The 16,397-nt window shown below is 53.2% G+C and overlaps 1 protein-coding gene across 2 annotated transcripts in view; it reads left to right on the top strand.

Annotated features, from left to right (window-relative positions):
* GRM4 (glutamate metabotropic receptor 4) overlaps positions 1-16,397 on the top strand; it is a 217,772-nt gene that overhangs the window by 137,088 nt on the left and 64,287 nt on the right. For both annotated transcript variants that reach the window (XM_034767394.1, XM_034767395.1), the window contains 2 exons: positions 6,681-6,835; positions 13,143-13,283. In XM_034767394.1, the coding sequence (XP_034623285.1) occupies positions 6,681-6,835; positions 13,143-13,283 (296 nt within the window). The remainder of the gene's footprint in view (positions 1-6,680; positions 6,836-13,142; positions 13,284-16,397) is intronic.

Raw genomic sequence — 16,397 nt, 5'->3', positions numbered from 1 at the left:
GGGTGGGGGGCAAATCGGAGGAAGCGAGGAGGGGGAACACAAGGTTTTCTGTGTGTTGGTACCTCCCAACGCTGTCCACCCCCACAGTGTCTCCTACAGATCCTTAGCATTCCTTGGACCCGGTAGCCTGTTTTATGGACCACATCACAGCGCTGGTGTTGTTTGGTGCATAGGGCACATAATTATAATGAGGAGAGTGGGGGGCTAATGGTTAGAGAAGCAAGCTGGATTTGGGGCTCTAGGAGTCTATTCCTGACTTTGCCACTGACTTTGTGTGACCTCGGGCAAGTCATTTAGACTCATGTTTCCAGAAGGGGCTACTAGTTTTGGGGTCCTCAGTTTCTGGGAGCCCCACTTGAGTCCCTTAAGAAGATACTCCATCCCTGCAGTGCAGTGGGGAGCTGCAGGATTACAGGCAGCAGACAAATCAAGGTGACATAGTGTGGCTTACATTGTTTACGGAGCCTAATGATTCACATTGATTTACACCTGATTTTTGTAAGTGTCTAATTTATTAATCAGCAAACATTATGTAAATGTGGGTAAACCGAGATTTTAAAGCAGTTTACATCAGATATGCAAACGAACAAAGTTTCTTTCCCCTCCTTAATAGAAATGTCTGAAAACCTGACATTTATGCTCGCTCACTTATGCGCTGAGGAATCCTGGATTTACCTTGCTGTGTAAATGGCAAGCACCATTAAACAGGGGTTTGTAAACATTTACCCAGGCGAGGGCTGTGTGTAAATGGGGGAATTACGTCCCATTAGCACTCATGGATACACACCTGGAAAATGTGGGTTTTTTTCTGTGCGGCAGCAGCCTGATGCCCGCTGCTGGCCAGGTTCAGCTCTGTTATGCCAGAGAAATGACACTGATATCAGTGAAAAGCAACAGAGAGTCCTGTGGCACCTTATAGACTAACCGACGTATTGGGGCATAAGCTTTCGTGGGCAAAAAGCTTATGCTCCAATACGTCGGTTAGTCTATAAGGTGCCACAGGACTCTCTGTTGCTTTTTTACAGATCCAGACTAACACGGCTACCCCTCTGATACGGACATCAATGGGATTGCTCCAGTTTTACAGCTGTGTAAATGGGATCGGGGACTGGCCCTTTGCCTACCGTTCAATGGAGATGCAGGCAGCACCAGCTCGCTTATTCTTTATGGGCCACCTGCCCTGCTGGTGTAAATCAGCGTAGCTCCATTGACATTAATGGAGCTGTGCCCACATACACCAGCTGAGGCATTGGCCCAGGCATGGGGGTTTAACCCTTTTGTAATGCGCCTGTCACAAAGCTGGGCAGTGCCTAGCACAAGGCAGTCTTGGTTCTTCACTAGGGCTCATAGGTACTGGGCTAATTCAAAGAAAGACTAAATGAATCATCTTTCATTACGATTGTGGTCACATGCCAAGACCTCAATCGGGAGTGGAGCCCCGTTGTGGGAGGTGCTAGACACGGGAAAATACGGTCCCTGCACCAAAGAGCTTAAAGTTTAATTTAGTGACCTGGAATAAAAACCGTGGTGGAAACTATTTAAGGGCCAGGTGTCATTTGGCGTAGCTCCATTCATTGGTTTCAACAGAACAACACCGATTTACACCCGCTTAGGAGCTGGTCCTATACCCCAACTGGAAAGAACCAACAGAAGTAAATCCACAGCCAGACCAGTGTGCGTCAGCTGCTCCCAAATCCCTCCTAAAGCCACTTGGTCTGAGTCCCATGGTCGGGCTGGGATCGTGCCGCTTGCTGATCCGCCCATCTGGCTTGGGCGATCCTCGTGCTTGTCACTGGGCTGGGGGGAGCCGGCACTGGGAGCTAGTGAAGTGGCAACACAGCCAGGAGTGTTGATTGGCCAGTGCCATGTCACAGATGTTCAGCATCCCTGCGGCTCGGTGGAGTGTGGCTTTTAAAAAAAAATATAATAATGCCATCTGGACTTGGGTAGCAAGTAATTAAATCCCTGACATAGGATGTGTGAATCATAAATCTGCCTTTATGCTTAATGAGAAACAACTGGGGGTGGGGGATGCGTAAATTCTCTTCCCAACTGTGCGCCTAGGGCTCACTCCAAAAGGCGGTGAAGTCAGTCTCCCCAGTGAGCTCTGGATTAGGCCCTCCCCCCCCGCCCAGTTACCTGTGCAATGCTGCAAATAGAGGCTGATGGGGGAAGGGTGGCAGGGAAAAATGGAGAAGGAGACAGATGATGAGACAAGCCAGGGGGATAGGAGAGGCCAGAGGTGCTGCTGAGGTTGATGGGCCCTGGTATGAGAGCTTAGATAGACAGATGGCTAGATGCTGAGTGGTGCAGAGTGCTCCTGACATCACAGGTGTTTAGCACCTCTCAGGATCGAGCCCTGAAGGGAGTTGGAGAGAATAAGGAGGTCACGTTTCAGGGCCTGGGAGGCTGAAATCAGTGAGACCAGGCCAGAAATTCAGGGGCTGTACCAACACACGGAGGAATGCAGGCCCTGTCCCAAACAGCTTACAATGTACCCGAGGGCCATGCAATAAAAATCATGGTGCAGAACATTTCAAAGAAATACCCCCAGCGGGTGTAAGTTGGCACAGCTCTGTTGATCAGCGGATCAGATCCTTAGCTGGCGTACGTTGATTTCAGTGGAAAGATGCCAGTTTGCACTAGTTGAGGATCGAGGCTGGGGAGAGAGGGGTGGTGCTGGGTGTGGCAAGGATCGCCAGCAGTTTGGCAGTGGCTGTCTGTCTGTCTGAGTGGCACTCGATAACCCGGCAGTGCCCAGTTCAGTGGTTGCGCTGGCACCGGTAGGAACATTTGTCTCACTCCAGCGGCTCACGAGGCTGCTCCGAGTTGCCTCGCTGCACACATGAAACCCCCTCCTCAGCGCTGGAGCCTTTCCAGCCTGCTGCTGTGTAACCTGATTTTCCCTAATGTTCAGTAATTAAAGGGGGAATTCAATTACCTGTCAGCAAGTATGCAAATGGGGCTGGAGAGCCAGTCTCTCCGCGCAGCTCCCTTGGGAAGCTGCAGCCGTGCGGTGGAGTCGGGGACTTGGCTGCCTGCATGCTCTGTTGCTCAGCTGGGGCCTTTGTACATTTCACGCCACTGCTCCAGCTGGGGGGTGGGAGGTACAGAACGATGCGGGTCACTGTCGCTGGCTGCAACATGCACCTCAGTGTCCCAGTTCACCTGCTCGCTTTACCCATTGCTATGGCCTCCTGCCATCTCTCTTCACTAGAGATGGGCATGAACCTCAGCCCCATGCTCTGTGGGTCAGGGCCGTCTCCCTCTGGCATCCTCCCCACTTCTTGCTCAGCATCGTCTCTCCTCCTTTCTCCCTCTCCCTCCTCCTCCTCCTGGCTCTCCCCTTTTCTTGCCCCTCACTTGCTCTATCCACCGTCCCTCTTCCTTTCTTTCACTCTCGTCCCATCCCTCCTGCCTTCCTGCCCACCGGGCCATGAACATGCCTGCACTGCGGGCTGGGTTAGAATCACAGGGCAGACACCAATGGAAGTACAGGGCACGGTAAATTATTCAGTGAATTTTCCACTGATTGCCTAACGCTCTGCAATATTTAATAACTCTCTTGCCTGCAGCGCTTCCCTGCGTAAATACCAGGGGTGTCATTCTCCCCTGGTCTGCTGCTGGCACAGTCCTTTCCATCCTGGGCAGGGTGGGGACCGTTCTAACTGGGTAGCATGACATTGCTCCCGTTGTGCCTGTGCAAAGGGACAGCACGCGGCAGGGCAGGACTGGGTCTAGTCAGAACAGGAAGTGGAGTTTTCACCTCTCTTTCCCTGGGCAGCACTTGAGCCCAGCAGCTGCGATGGCAGGCAGGAAAGGGCTGGAGACAGGGAGGGGTAAATGGCAGGAAGAGGGGTAGACAGTGTGTGTGATAGGAGAGGGGATGGAGACAGCAAGGAAGAGGGTGGAAGAACAGAGCCCATTTAAAAGAATCGAGGCGACGCATCTGGATCAAACACTTTACTCCAGCCCAGCTGCATCGCATCTGCTGTATGCCCTCTATTCACTTTTCTTCTTATGCCATTGACACAGGGGCATCCAGCTTGTCTGGTGTGAAAGGCAGAAAGTCAGACCCTCTGCTGGTGTAAATCTGGCTGTGCCTTCCTGCAGCGCTGCGCTGGTTTGACTAGAGGTTTGAAGTGATCTCGTTAAACCAGAGCCAAAGGCTGTGTGGACGTTCTAATTTTGGTTTAAACAGGTTTGTTATGATGTAGCATAAGGCACAGTTCGCCCGTGTCACTGAAGGAATGATGTTAAACTGATTAGGAACAGGTTTCAGCTAAACTAAAATCAGTCACTCCTAACACAAAATTAGACCGTCCACCCAGAGGTCTGCACCGGCTTAACAAATCAGTGCATGCTTGTGCCTAGACAAATCCTTGGCACAGCTCCGGTCATGTCAATGGGACTGCTCTGATTGACAGCAGCTCAGGATCTGGCCCATAGCATCAAATTCTGCTCTTAGATGGAGGTGCAGAGTGAGAGCAGAATTTTCTTAACCTATTGATCACGGCTCCCACCTCCTCTTGCTGCTTACATTTTAAATAAATATTTGTCCCATCATTTTCTTAGGAGATGAAGTTAGACTCACACCACAATAATTGCCAGGATTTCTGTTTTTCCCCCTCAAACACTGGTACTGTAATGTCAGCGGACCCGGATGAGGGCGATCTAGCCTTGTGGCCAGAGTGGGCAGCCGGCCTCGTGGCCAGGTCAGAGCTGTAGTCACTTGTCAGGAGCCAAAGCCACTTGGAAAACCTGGAGGTAGAAACTGGGTACCAGAGCCAGGGATCGAGCCAGAGGCCATAGTCAGGAGTCAGAGCCAAGGGTCAGACTGGAGGACAGGAACTGGAGCGAGCAGGGTGGCAGGCAATGAGGGATTCAAGGCAGGGGTAGGACAGAGTAGGGTTACCATACGTCCAGATTTTCCCGGACATGTCCTGCTTTTTGAATGTCAAATCCCCGTCCGGGGGGAAATTCTAAAAAGCCGGACATGTCCGGGAAAATAGGGAGGGGTCGTGGGGCTTGGATCCACGCTGGGGCCGGAGCTGGAGCCGCTGGGGCCGGCGGTGCTCGGCCGCCTGCCCACGCCGCTGAGCCGGGGCCGGTGCCGGACGGGCCGGTGCCCCGGGGCCCAATCTGAGCTGGAGTCGCCGGGGCTGGAGTTGCTTGGCCGGTGCCCCGGGGCCGGAGCTGCTTGGCTGGGGCCGGTGCTCGTGCCCTGGGGCCCGAGCCGAGCTGTAGCCACCGGGGCAGGCCGGGGCCGGCGCGCTCCACCGGAACCGGGGCCAGTGCCCCAGGGCCCAAGCCGGGCCGGAGCCGCTTGGCCGGGGCCGGTGCCGGTGCCCATGCCCCGGGGCCCGAGCCGAGCTGGAGCCTCTGGGGCCGGGGCTGGCATGCTTGGCCAGAACCGGGGCTGGCGCCCCAGGGCCCGAACTGAGCTGGGCCCGAGCCGCTTGGCCAGGGGGCTGGACTGGGCCGCGCCCCCTCCCACCCCCCCGCCCCAACTTACCTGCTGCCTGCCTGTCTGTTTCAGGCTTCCCGCAAACATTTGATTCACGGGAAGCAGGGGAGGGGGAGGAGCAGGGGGTGGAGCGTTCAGGGGAGGGGGCGGGACTTTGGGAAAGGGGTGGAGTTGGGGTGGGGCCGGGGCGGAGTTGGGGCAGGGGTGGGGCCCCTTGGAGTGTCCTCTTTTTGTTATTTTAAAAAATGGTAACCCTAGGACAGAGGCAAGGCTGGATGCAAGGCAGGAGCAGCAGGAACCAGATGACATGGGACCAGGCGCAGTGGTAAGCAGCATGAGTGTTGAGAAGCCAGCGAGCTGCTGCTGCTGGCTTATAAGCCAGCTTGCTGGCCTCTGCAGACAGTCAGGTTTTTGGCTAGTTAGGCAGCCTGCTGCAGGCCAGCTGTATTAATGAGGCTGTCTGGAGACTATCTTTGCTGCAGACCCTGATTCCTGACATACAATCCCCCATCCTCTGCTGCTTCCTGCATTTCCTGGGACTTTCCAGAAGTAACGGCCTCAGGGCTCTGGGATGCACATCTTCCCGACCTGCTGATTTATACAGGGATGTTTATTTTGCCAAGTACCTGTGTTCCCTTAATCACTTTTTAATCAACAGCTGTATTGACAGGGTCTTTTTTGCTTCCTCATAAAGAGGACAGGTCATTGATTCAGAGAGATCTGGGCCTCTTGGGGCAAGCAGACAATGTGTGTTTTAATACAGCTAACTATAAATGTATCCATCTAGGAACAAAGCATGTCGGCCATACTTACAGGAGGGGGGAACTCTATCCTGGAACGCGGTGCCGCTGCAAAGATTTGAGGGTTGCGGTGGATATGCAGCTGAACATTAGCTCCCAGTGTGATGCTGTGGCCAAGAGAGCAAATGCGATCCCGGGATGCATAAACAGGGGAATCTCAGATAGAACTAGAGTTTATTTTACTTCTATATTTGGTGCGACCGCTGCTGGAACACTATGACCGGTTCTGGTGCCCACAATTCAAGAAGGGTGTGGATAAATTGGAGAGAGTTCAGAGAAGAGCCATGAGAATGATTATAGGCTTAGAAAACATTCCTTAGAGTGATTTGGGCTCTCCATCTTGCCCCTGCTTTCTCTCTCCCACACTGACCTGGGCGCAAAGACTACAAGCTCACAACCTTTTCTCTGCACAGGAGGGTGCTGGAGGCGGCAAAGAGGGCCAACCAGACCGGGCACTTCATCTGGATGGGCTCAGACAGCTGGGGCTCCAAAATCTCCCCTGTGCTCCACCTAGAGGAGGTGGCCGAGGGATCTGTCACCATCCTGCCCAAGCGTGTGTCTGTCAAAGGTACGTGGGGCCGGAGTCTGCAGCTCCCCTGGGGCTGGAACTGGGGTAGGCTTGTGGGCGGAGCTAAGAGAGTGGGCGGGACTTGAGTGAGTACCATCCCCCCCTTTTTTTTTTTCCATTTTGAGCCCTACTGCTTCTCTGACATAGGGTCATCCACTACCTTCCCTGTCCACTCTACTGTGCTGTGCCACACCATTCCCTCTGTCCAGCTGCCTGTCCCCTCTGCCTTTTGCCTTGCGATGCACCTGGTTATAGCATTGCATCTCTCCTTTCCCCTTTGCAATTGCACCAAGCAGAGGCAAGTTCAGAATCCATTCCACATAGACGCACAAACCTTAGTGCATCTGCAGGAGTGCCCAAAGACGGAAGACTCCCTTGATCATGCAATGACCTTTGAATAGCGAGGAGAATAAGGCTAGTGCCCACTTGGAAAGAGATCTAGGTGTAGCCCTGGGCAGCGAGAGGAAGAACCCCGGAACTGGATTTCTGTGCCCGGCTGGCAGGGGTGCTAGGCATAGTCCCTAGGGAAGGAAGAAGAGCTGGAAATGAATTTCTATGCATCTCCAGAATGCAGAGCCCCCGCCTCCCTCTCACACGTGCTCGGCTTAGAGAATTCCTCTCAAAGAGCCCAGTAATTATTCTGAAGCTTTACGATGAGTGATGGATCCCAAGCGAAGTGGATGAAAGGCTGGCAAATGAAGGCATTATCAGGGCTATTGCAGTGAATTATTCAATAAAGTATCATCATTCCTTTGCTCTGGGTGGGTGGCCGCTGAACATTCGCTGAGTGCATCTCCGCACAGGGTGAAAGCTGCCCAATTAGCAGGTCCGTTACCCTAACGCCAGGCTCCCCATCCAGGAAAGCATCCGCGCTTGGGAAGCTTGAAGCACCCCCATCTTCCACGCCCAGCCAGCTCAGCCTTAAAGGGGTCATCCCCTCTTGTTAGCTCCCTAGAGATGGGGGATACGGCTCCACTCTGGCTCTGCCCTGCTCCGTGCTGAGGCCCTTTCCCCCCCCTTCCTGGTGCAGTCCCAATTCCTTTGCCAAGGTGTTCACTCGGCCGCTGCCAGAGGTGGGAACATAGACCAGGACCCTGCCAAGGCACTGATTGCAAAGCCAGCAGCTTTCCCGGGGTCTGTACATCCTCTGCCATTGTGGGGGTAGGTAGGGCCACCTGGGGAGAATGGCAATGAGCAGCTCCTGCGTTAGTCTGGGCACCATCGCACAGCACTGTGATAGCAACAAGAACCCAGGTGGCCAAAAGGCCCCTATGATCCTTGCAGATCCTCAGCTGGGGTGGATCAGCATGGTCCTATTGCCAGAAGCACTGTGGATCTGGCCTCTAGAATAGCAGTATGGTCCAGTGGTTAGAGCACAGGAGGGCCTCCTGGGTTCTATTCGTGGCTCTCCCACTGACTGGCTGTTTGACCTTGGGTAAATCAGTTCACTTCCCTTTCCTTCAGTTCCTTGCCCCTCGGTAAAACAGAGATGTTCATGCCTACCTCTTCGGGTGGGTCGGAGGACTGGTTAAGGCATATTTGGAAAGTGCTGTGAGATACGTGGATAGAAGGAGCTGTGGAAGGACAACATAATCTCACCGGAGTGACCGCCCGCCACTGAAATGCAGCCACCTCTGCGGTGGAGGGGGGCTGCTGTTTAACAGCACTCTGCAACATTACCGAGTAACTTAGAGCATGAAGTGAAAGGGGATATCCTACTCAGCTGATCCATCAGTGATACTTGATGTCAGTCACGCGTGGTTGAAGCCTGCCGTGCCACGCTCAGGGCTCCGGGAGCTGAGCCACGCTCCGCTCGTTATGCTCAAGACTTGAGCAGAGCACTGGTTGTTGGGGAGCGCAGAGGATGTTGTGCAAACTTGTTAGCACTGTGGGAGGGAATTGCTGGGAGCCACACTCCCTGCGTCCGCTGTGTGGGGTCAGGGTGGAATGGCTGGGATTTCCCCGTCCCGGAGCAGCCACAAGAGGGGCAGAGATGGGCGGGGTAGAAGATGCAGCAGCCGGGGTGTGTGTGTGTGAAGAGCCCCTGACTTGCCCAGTGCGTATCCTGCTGCCATCACAGAGTAACTGTTTTAAAGCATAATTATTCTGTGGCTCTTCAGCTCTTGAATCAAAGATCCCGATGCTCCCAGTCCCAGCCAGACCAGGCTGGGTGCCTTGTGGCTGGCTCCACCTTTATAATGATCTGAACCAAAGCCCTGGCTCCCAACACTCCCCTGAACTTTGGGAAACCCTGGGTCTGGATCTGAGCTTGGGATCTGTTGAGTACCCCTAACCCAGGGGATCGATATTACATGAAGCCATGTGGTCACTAGGTCCTGTGTTGTACCCCCCATGGGCCGCTTTGCCTCTCCCATGGGCAGCGGCTCCCCGTTACAGTGAAGACCCCAATTTCCTTTCCCTTGTTTGTTCCCTGCTCAGCGCAATGACTGCGAGACGCAGAGCTTGTCAGGGCACATTACGCTCCCTGCCGTCAATCACTAACCTGTCTAGAGACTGAACCGCCAAGCACATTGATCTGCTGAAAGCTTCTGACAGCTGCTCCCTGAGACTTGGGGGCAGGACACTGATGCTCTCTGCCCTTTGCGGCAGAAGCTGCAGAGCAATGGGGTGAAAGGGCCAGGGGCGCTGCGGGAGGTGGGGGCCCCTCAGTGTCCATACCTGCATACGCTTTGTTGCGTCTTTGAATCGGAACATGGGGGCAGATGCTACCCCAGGGACCTGCTTTTTGACGTGTGGTCCAAGGATCAGGTCCTATCTCGCTGCACGAATGAAACGACTCCCATTGACATCGGGGGAGTCACATGGGCACGGTGGTGACAAGACAGCGCCTTTCCCCAGACCTGGTGTTTCAAAGGAAGCTGAAACACAAAAGGGAGGCAGAGAGCCAGGACCCGTCTCGTATCACTGGGCTTGTGCTCGGGTGGCTAGCTTGAGCCACTGCCTGCGCTGCCGTGGCCGCATCGCTATTTGCAGCTCACTGGCGCGAGCAGAACTAGTGTGTGTCTGTCTACACCGGGAAGTGACCTCCCAGCAGCTGTGGAGACGTTCTCCGTTGTGACAAATGGGAGGCCGCCGGGGTGGTGGGTAAGGTTGAGGGCTGGGAATTGGAAGACCTGGGTTCTATTGCTGCTGTCGACTCACAGTGGTGCCTCATTTACCCCATCTGTAAACGGCGATACTGACACTGCTCTGCCTTTGTGAGATCTGGGCATGCAAAATGCTGCACAGCAGGGCAAGCAAACTTCAACATGTGCAGAACCCACCATCTGGGCCAGCTTTTCCAAAGAGCAGAGTGTGTGCTGAGCTCTGTTCAACATCTGCCCCTGCTGCCGGTGCCCAGCACTTGAAACATCTGTCACGGGGCTCTTGGGAAAATCAGCCTGATTAGCCTTCCTCTGTGCTCCGCGTTATTTTCAGCCCCTCCATTGTGCTTGTTGTCATATTTTCCCTCTTTCCTGCTTCAGATGCCCTTTGTGCTCTCCCACTCGGATGCCTTTAATCATCCTTGCCCTCTCTTTTGAGAGAAAGTCAGCACAACTAAATATGTGACCAAACAGATCCTCGGCCGGTGTAAATCGGCGTGGCTCCGCTGACGGCGAGAGCTGTCACCCACGGGGGAGTTGCCCCATGGCATTTAGCAGGAGAATGGTGCTGTCAGTTTCTATAATGCCCTCATCTTTCCCGTGTTGTTCGCGGTGCCTTGAATGCTTCTTGCTGGTTTTTCAAAGCAGAGAGCAGGCCCCTCCACTGACTGGTGTCCACAATGGCACCTGGATTTTTTTTCTCTGAGAGGTTACAGGTAATTCAGACCCCATCACTGTGTAGCGGCAGTTCACATTGTTCCTTCCAGCATGCCGTGCCTTGTACCTCATTGCACTGAATTTTGTTCTGCCACAGCCTTGCCTCATTACCCGCTGTTCCCAGCCTCTTCCTGGCTTCCTCTCAACCCTCCTTTATCTTGGCTCTTGCCTCTTGCAAGGGACTGTAACAAAAGCCGACTTAGGTTTACCTACACTCTGTCCCCTGCATCCCGTGCATTGGGGGAAACTGTCTACTCAATGCACAGCCTAAGCTACCAGGTTATGGGGCTGGGAGGGAGGGGAGAAGAAACCCTCCCTCCTAAATAGTAGAGCAGCCCTCTAGCTGTTCCATGGAGGGGTTGACTTCTGCCCCAGGTCCTCCCTTACTTCTCTCCAGCCTCCCATGTCCCCTCGGGATCTGCAGCGGAGGTAGCCCTCCCGCCATGGGTTCTGTGCGGCATGGTAGGAGGCTGCATTCCCTTTGCAGGCTTCTGGAATGCTGCCCCCATAAGCAGTGGGACCTCAACAGTTCTCTCCGGGCCTGCATAAGGGGACATCAGGATCTGACCCTGTGCATAAAGACCAATGGCACTCATTGGCAGATGGGGCCTTGGTAGATGCTATTCTCAAAGCCCATTCCAGGAGAGGGCAGAGGGTCTACTTCAGATTTTTCTCCCAAGTGGTTGTACCCAGAATCCATTCCAAGAGCTGCAGTTGCATAAGGGGGCCAGGTTTGGGGTTGGAGCGTGGGCGGAAATAAAACTTAATTGTGAGAGAATAAGCTGTAGAGTTATTGCAGCTGTTCAAGGAGACACAATTGCATGCACTGAGCCAGTACGCTCCTGGGTTTTTTTTTGTTTTTTTGGAAGGCTTAGTGTCAAGCTGCTTGCAATACCTTATCTTGCCCACGGGGATGTATGAAGTGTTGTGGGTTATTTATGTTGTTGCATTTATAAGCAAAGGAGGGAAATATGATCTAGATGAAATTACCATCAGGTAGGTGCACAACTGGTTGAAAGACCATATTCAAAGAGTAGTTATCAATGGTTCGCTGTCAAACTGGGAGGATCTATCTAGTGGGTTCCCACAGGGGTCTGTCTTGGGTCAAATACTATTCAGTTTCCTTAATGACTTGGATAATGGAATGGAGAGTCCGCTTATTAAATTTGCGGATGACACAAACTGGGAGGGGTTGCAAGCACTGTAGAGGACAGGGATTAGACTTCAGAATGATCTTGGTAAATTGGAGGATGGGTCTGAAGTCAACAAGATGAAATTCAATACAGACAAGTGCAAAGTACTACAATTAAGAAGGGAAAAAAATCAAATCCCCAAATACAAAAGGGGGAATAAAATGGCTTGGCAGCAGTACTGCAGAAAAGCGGCTGTGGGCTGTAGTGAATAGCTAAATCACTGAGTCAGCCGTGTGATGCTGCAGCAAATGTCATTCTGGGTCTGTTAACAAGAGTGGCATAGGTAAGACATGCGAGGGAATCATTTTGCTCTATTTGGCACTGGTGAGGTCTCAGCAAGAGTACAGTGTCCAGTTTTGAGCACTACACTTGAAGAAGCTGTGGTCAAATTGGAGAGAGTCCAGAGGAGAGCAACAAAAACAAGAGGTTTAGAAAACATGACGTAGGAGGAAAGACGGGGGCAAGTTTAGTCTAGAGAAGAGAAAGATGAGGAGGGGCCTGATAACAGGTCATCTATGTAAAAGGTCGTTGTAAAGAGGAAGGTGAGCAACTGTTGTCCTATCCTGGGTGGACGTGGAGAAGAAGCAATGGGCTCGGTTTGCAGCAAGGGAGATTTAGGGTCGATATTAGGAAAACCTTTTGAAGTCTAAGGATAGTTCAACACTGGAACAGGTGACTTAGGGAGGTTGTGGAATCCCTGTCATTGGGGGGTTTTAGGAACAGGTTGGACAAACACCTGTCAGGGGTGGTATAGGTTTACTTGGCCCAGCCACAGCTCAGGGGGATGGGCTAGATGACCTCCTGAGGTCCCTTCCAGACTAGATTTCTATGATTCTGTGAAATATCCAAGTCCAGGTCTTCTCCTAGTGATAATACTCAAGAGGGACACATCCTTGGCTGGTATAAAACATGGTAGCACCACCATTTCACATCAACCGGCCCAGAATCCTCCCCTCCCAGAGCCCGTCTCAGCTGGTCCCAGGTCCCTTCCCTCATTCTAAGCTACAAGTTGACCAAATGGCCTAAATATCACCCCACTGCATGCAGCCCTTGGGTCCAGGCTTGCCGAATGCAGAGATGGGCTTTCATCTCCCATTGCAGCCCGTGATGACGCCTCTCCCTAGCTGCTCTGTCACTTTCTGCCCAGGACAATTGCCCACTGGATCTTTGTGGATCCCTGGAATGGTCCCTTCACCCACTTGCCTCTTCCCTCTCCAGCTTGTTTCAGACCCAGCTGCACCTGTTCCGGCTGACTCTGGGATTTCACGCTTCCCTCTACTGTTTCCTTGGCAGGTTTCGACCGATACTTCTCCAGCCGGACGCTGGACAATAACCGGCGGAACATCTGGTTTGCTGAGTTCTGGGAGGACAACTTCCACTGCAAGCTGAGTCGGCACGCACTGAAGAAGGGCAGCAACATCAAGAAATGCACGAGTAAGAGGCGGGGTGGGGACGGGAGGGGTTGGAGCGGGGCCCCATTGGGCCAGCGCTGGAAGGAATGGGAGAAGGGGCCCTTTGTGACGCTGTTACAAGGGGAACTCTGGTGTCCCAGGAGGGAGGGAAGGTGAGGGACTCCCTGTGAAAATAGATGGGAGCAGCCTGCTAAGATAACGGTAGCAGCAGGAAGAAGCCCGGTGGGGTTTGTCATTGGTGTTCATGGGTCACTCTGCTGGGTAAGGGGAGATGACACACAGACAGACCTCTCAGGTTTGGGGTCAAATGAGGCTCATGCAACAGGGCCTAGATTGCCATCCTATGACCCATACAGCTCTGTGGGCATTTGTGCATATCATGAACTGCACCCTTACCAATGCTGTTGGACTCCGCCTCTCACAATCTCTACCCTACAGAGACGATCAGAAGGATAGGGCTGGAAAGAGGTAATGTGGCAGAGGGGTGTGTGTGTGTGTGTGTTGGGGGGGGGTCTAGTGTTGCAATATCTGGGGGTGCTATAGGTGGGGACTGAGGTGTATTGGCAGAGCAGTGTGGGGAGCCCAGGGCTGGAATAGCAGGGCTGTTGTAGATCAAGATTAGGGTGCACTAGCAGAGCTGGGCAGGAACCAAGAATGTGACTGGCGAGGGGGTACTGCCGCTCAGGATTAGGGTACATGGGGAGGACTGCCTGGGAGTTAGGGACTGGAGAAGCAGGCATATATTACATGGGTTGTAACCCATGTGCATTGGCAGAGGAGGGTGGAAGGTGTGAGGCTGGAATAGCAGGGAGGGCCGGTGGTCAGGGCTGAGGTATGTTGGCAGGACAGAAGTAGCAGGGCTTGTGGCTGGGCAGGACTGGGACATGTCGCCTGCTGGGTGGGGAAGCTGTGCAATCCCTTATCTCCCAGGAGCAGTAAAATAGCATCGATTGCACTTACCTAACCACCTCCCTAGAGCTCCTTTTCCAGATCCCCTCTCCTCCCTCGGGGGCCTTTCTGCTCTCTCCTCAGGGTCTCCTTCCCTCCAAACAGCCCTTCCCTTAGGCATTAATTTCCCTTTGCACTAATCCTTCCTCTTGTCTGCTCGTAAGTTTCTGTTACACCACCAGATTCATCTGCACGGTTCCTCGCCGAGTTGTCAGCGTCTTCTTTTTTATTCCCTTGAGAAAACTCGCTGAAAATGGTTTATTAAAAAATGCATTCAGACAGGTTAGAGAGTTGCGCTGGGTAGGGAGGCAGCGCCATGGAAATGTCCCTCCAGCCCGCTAGATGATGAGAGAAAATTTTCAAGACATTCATTCTACTTGGAGCGGCTTTAAAAATGTTTCCTTTTGGTTTCCTCTTCCAGCCTCTCAGATCTGCCCAGTTCTGCTCCTCATTGGTTTGGAGCTGCCTTTGAGTCTCCTCTGAAACGGGAGCTGACAGCCAGGAATCTCTCTAAGCCCCCTCTGCTCCTGTTCAGTGTTTAATGCTTTACCCGCGGCTGGGAACGCCACAGCATGAGTTGCATCGTGTCTTTCAACTAGGCCGTGCATCGAAAACTGCCCAGGCGAGCAACCCAGATCAGACAGACATGGGGCTCTTTCGGAAACTGCCAATGTGGGAGGGAGTGATAGCTCAGTGGTTTGAGCATTGGCCTGCTAAACCCAGGGTTGTGAGTTCAATCCTTGAGGGGGGCCATTTTGGGAACTGGGGTAAAAATCTGTCTGGGGATTGGCCTTGCTTTGAGCAGGGGGTCGGACTAGATGACCTCCTGAGGTCCCTTCCAACCCTGACATTCTATGAATTTGGCAGTGCACTGGGCATGACTGTGAGCATAGTCTCATGTTCATATGGAGCTCACAATCTCCTCCATGCACACAGATATCCTGTAACATACATGTGCAACACACAGATCTGCTGTAACCCCTGCACAAATCACACTCCTCTGCATGTATGCAAGTGCACACCCAGCCATGCTTTAACAGATGTTTGCATGTGCGCTCATTTGCACACATCCTCACACTCACTGAAATGCATGTGCCACCTTTTTCACTCCATCTCTGTTTTTCGCATCACCAATGTCCCCTCTGCCTCCTCCACCTAGAGCCAATGAAGTGCTTGGCGCTGTTTTCTGAGAGCACAGAGCCACCACGATTCAGTGTGTGTCCGCCCTGCAAACAAAAGGCACTTTCTTAACCCACGTTGGCCAACACTGCAGTTAAAACAGCAGTGAAGGCGCAGCAACTTGGCATTTAACTTGGGTTAGCATCTCAAGTTCAACTCCAGACTCAGCTAGGGGATGTGTCTTGACAGCGAGGTAGACAAAGTCGTGGCAGTGGGGCTGGCGCTAGCGTGCTAACGTTAGCGGTATGGATGTTGCCGCTCGGGCTCTGAAAGCCATCCAAGCCCCTAGGCTTGAGAGCTCAAGCTGCAATGGGTGACTGGGTGACCTCTGCTTCTGCCTGTGAATGGCTGTGTTTGCCTGTAAGTCCTTTGGTGTAAGCAGCTAATTTCCTGTCTGACTCGCCCAATGCGGTCGTGCCTTGAGTGATAGCACCGCGTCGACCATTCACAGTCTGGCAGCATGTTAATCTGTAAGCACGTTGCAAAGGGGACTGGAGATGGGGCAGGGAACATTTCACCCCCCACGCTGGAATTTGGTTTAGTGATGCTTCCGCGAGCTGTTTGGTGGAACGAGCTGGGAGCTCTCCGCACAGACGCTGCTGGACAAAGGGCAGTACCGTGATTTATTTGAGTACATGCATTTATGACGTGCCCATCGCCACAGGGCCAGAGCTAAAAGCCGCCCTCGCAACTGGCACTGTCTGTCTAGCTCGACAGCCACCTCGGTAGAGAGAACAAGGGCTGAATGAAGTACGGAGCCTGTTCTCCTGCCTAGAGATGGGTCTGGGCTGAGGCATATGGCTGCAGCAGGTGAGCAAGTGTCCTCTGTAGGGCTGGGGTAAGGGCACTTCATCAGCCCTCACCTCTCCTGAGAGCTGGCTGGCCGCCTTCTCTGCTGGTGTCAACCGGTGCAGCACCACAGGGTTCATCCCTTCACAACAGCCGAGTATGAGCTCACTCACTGTATGTCTGCTGGCCCTGCCTTTCCCCATCCCTCTGTCTCACACAC

The sequence above is a fragment of the Trachemys scripta genome, chromosome 4 (assembly GCF_013100865.1).
Source record: "Trachemys scripta elegans isolate TJP31775 chromosome 4, CAS_Tse_1.0, whole genome shotgun sequence".
NCBI lineage: Eukaryota > Metazoa > Chordata > Testudines > Emydidae > Trachemys > Trachemys scripta.
The sequence above is the reverse complement of the archived record's forward strand: the minus strand, read 5'-3'. Positions and strand labels throughout refer to the sequence as shown.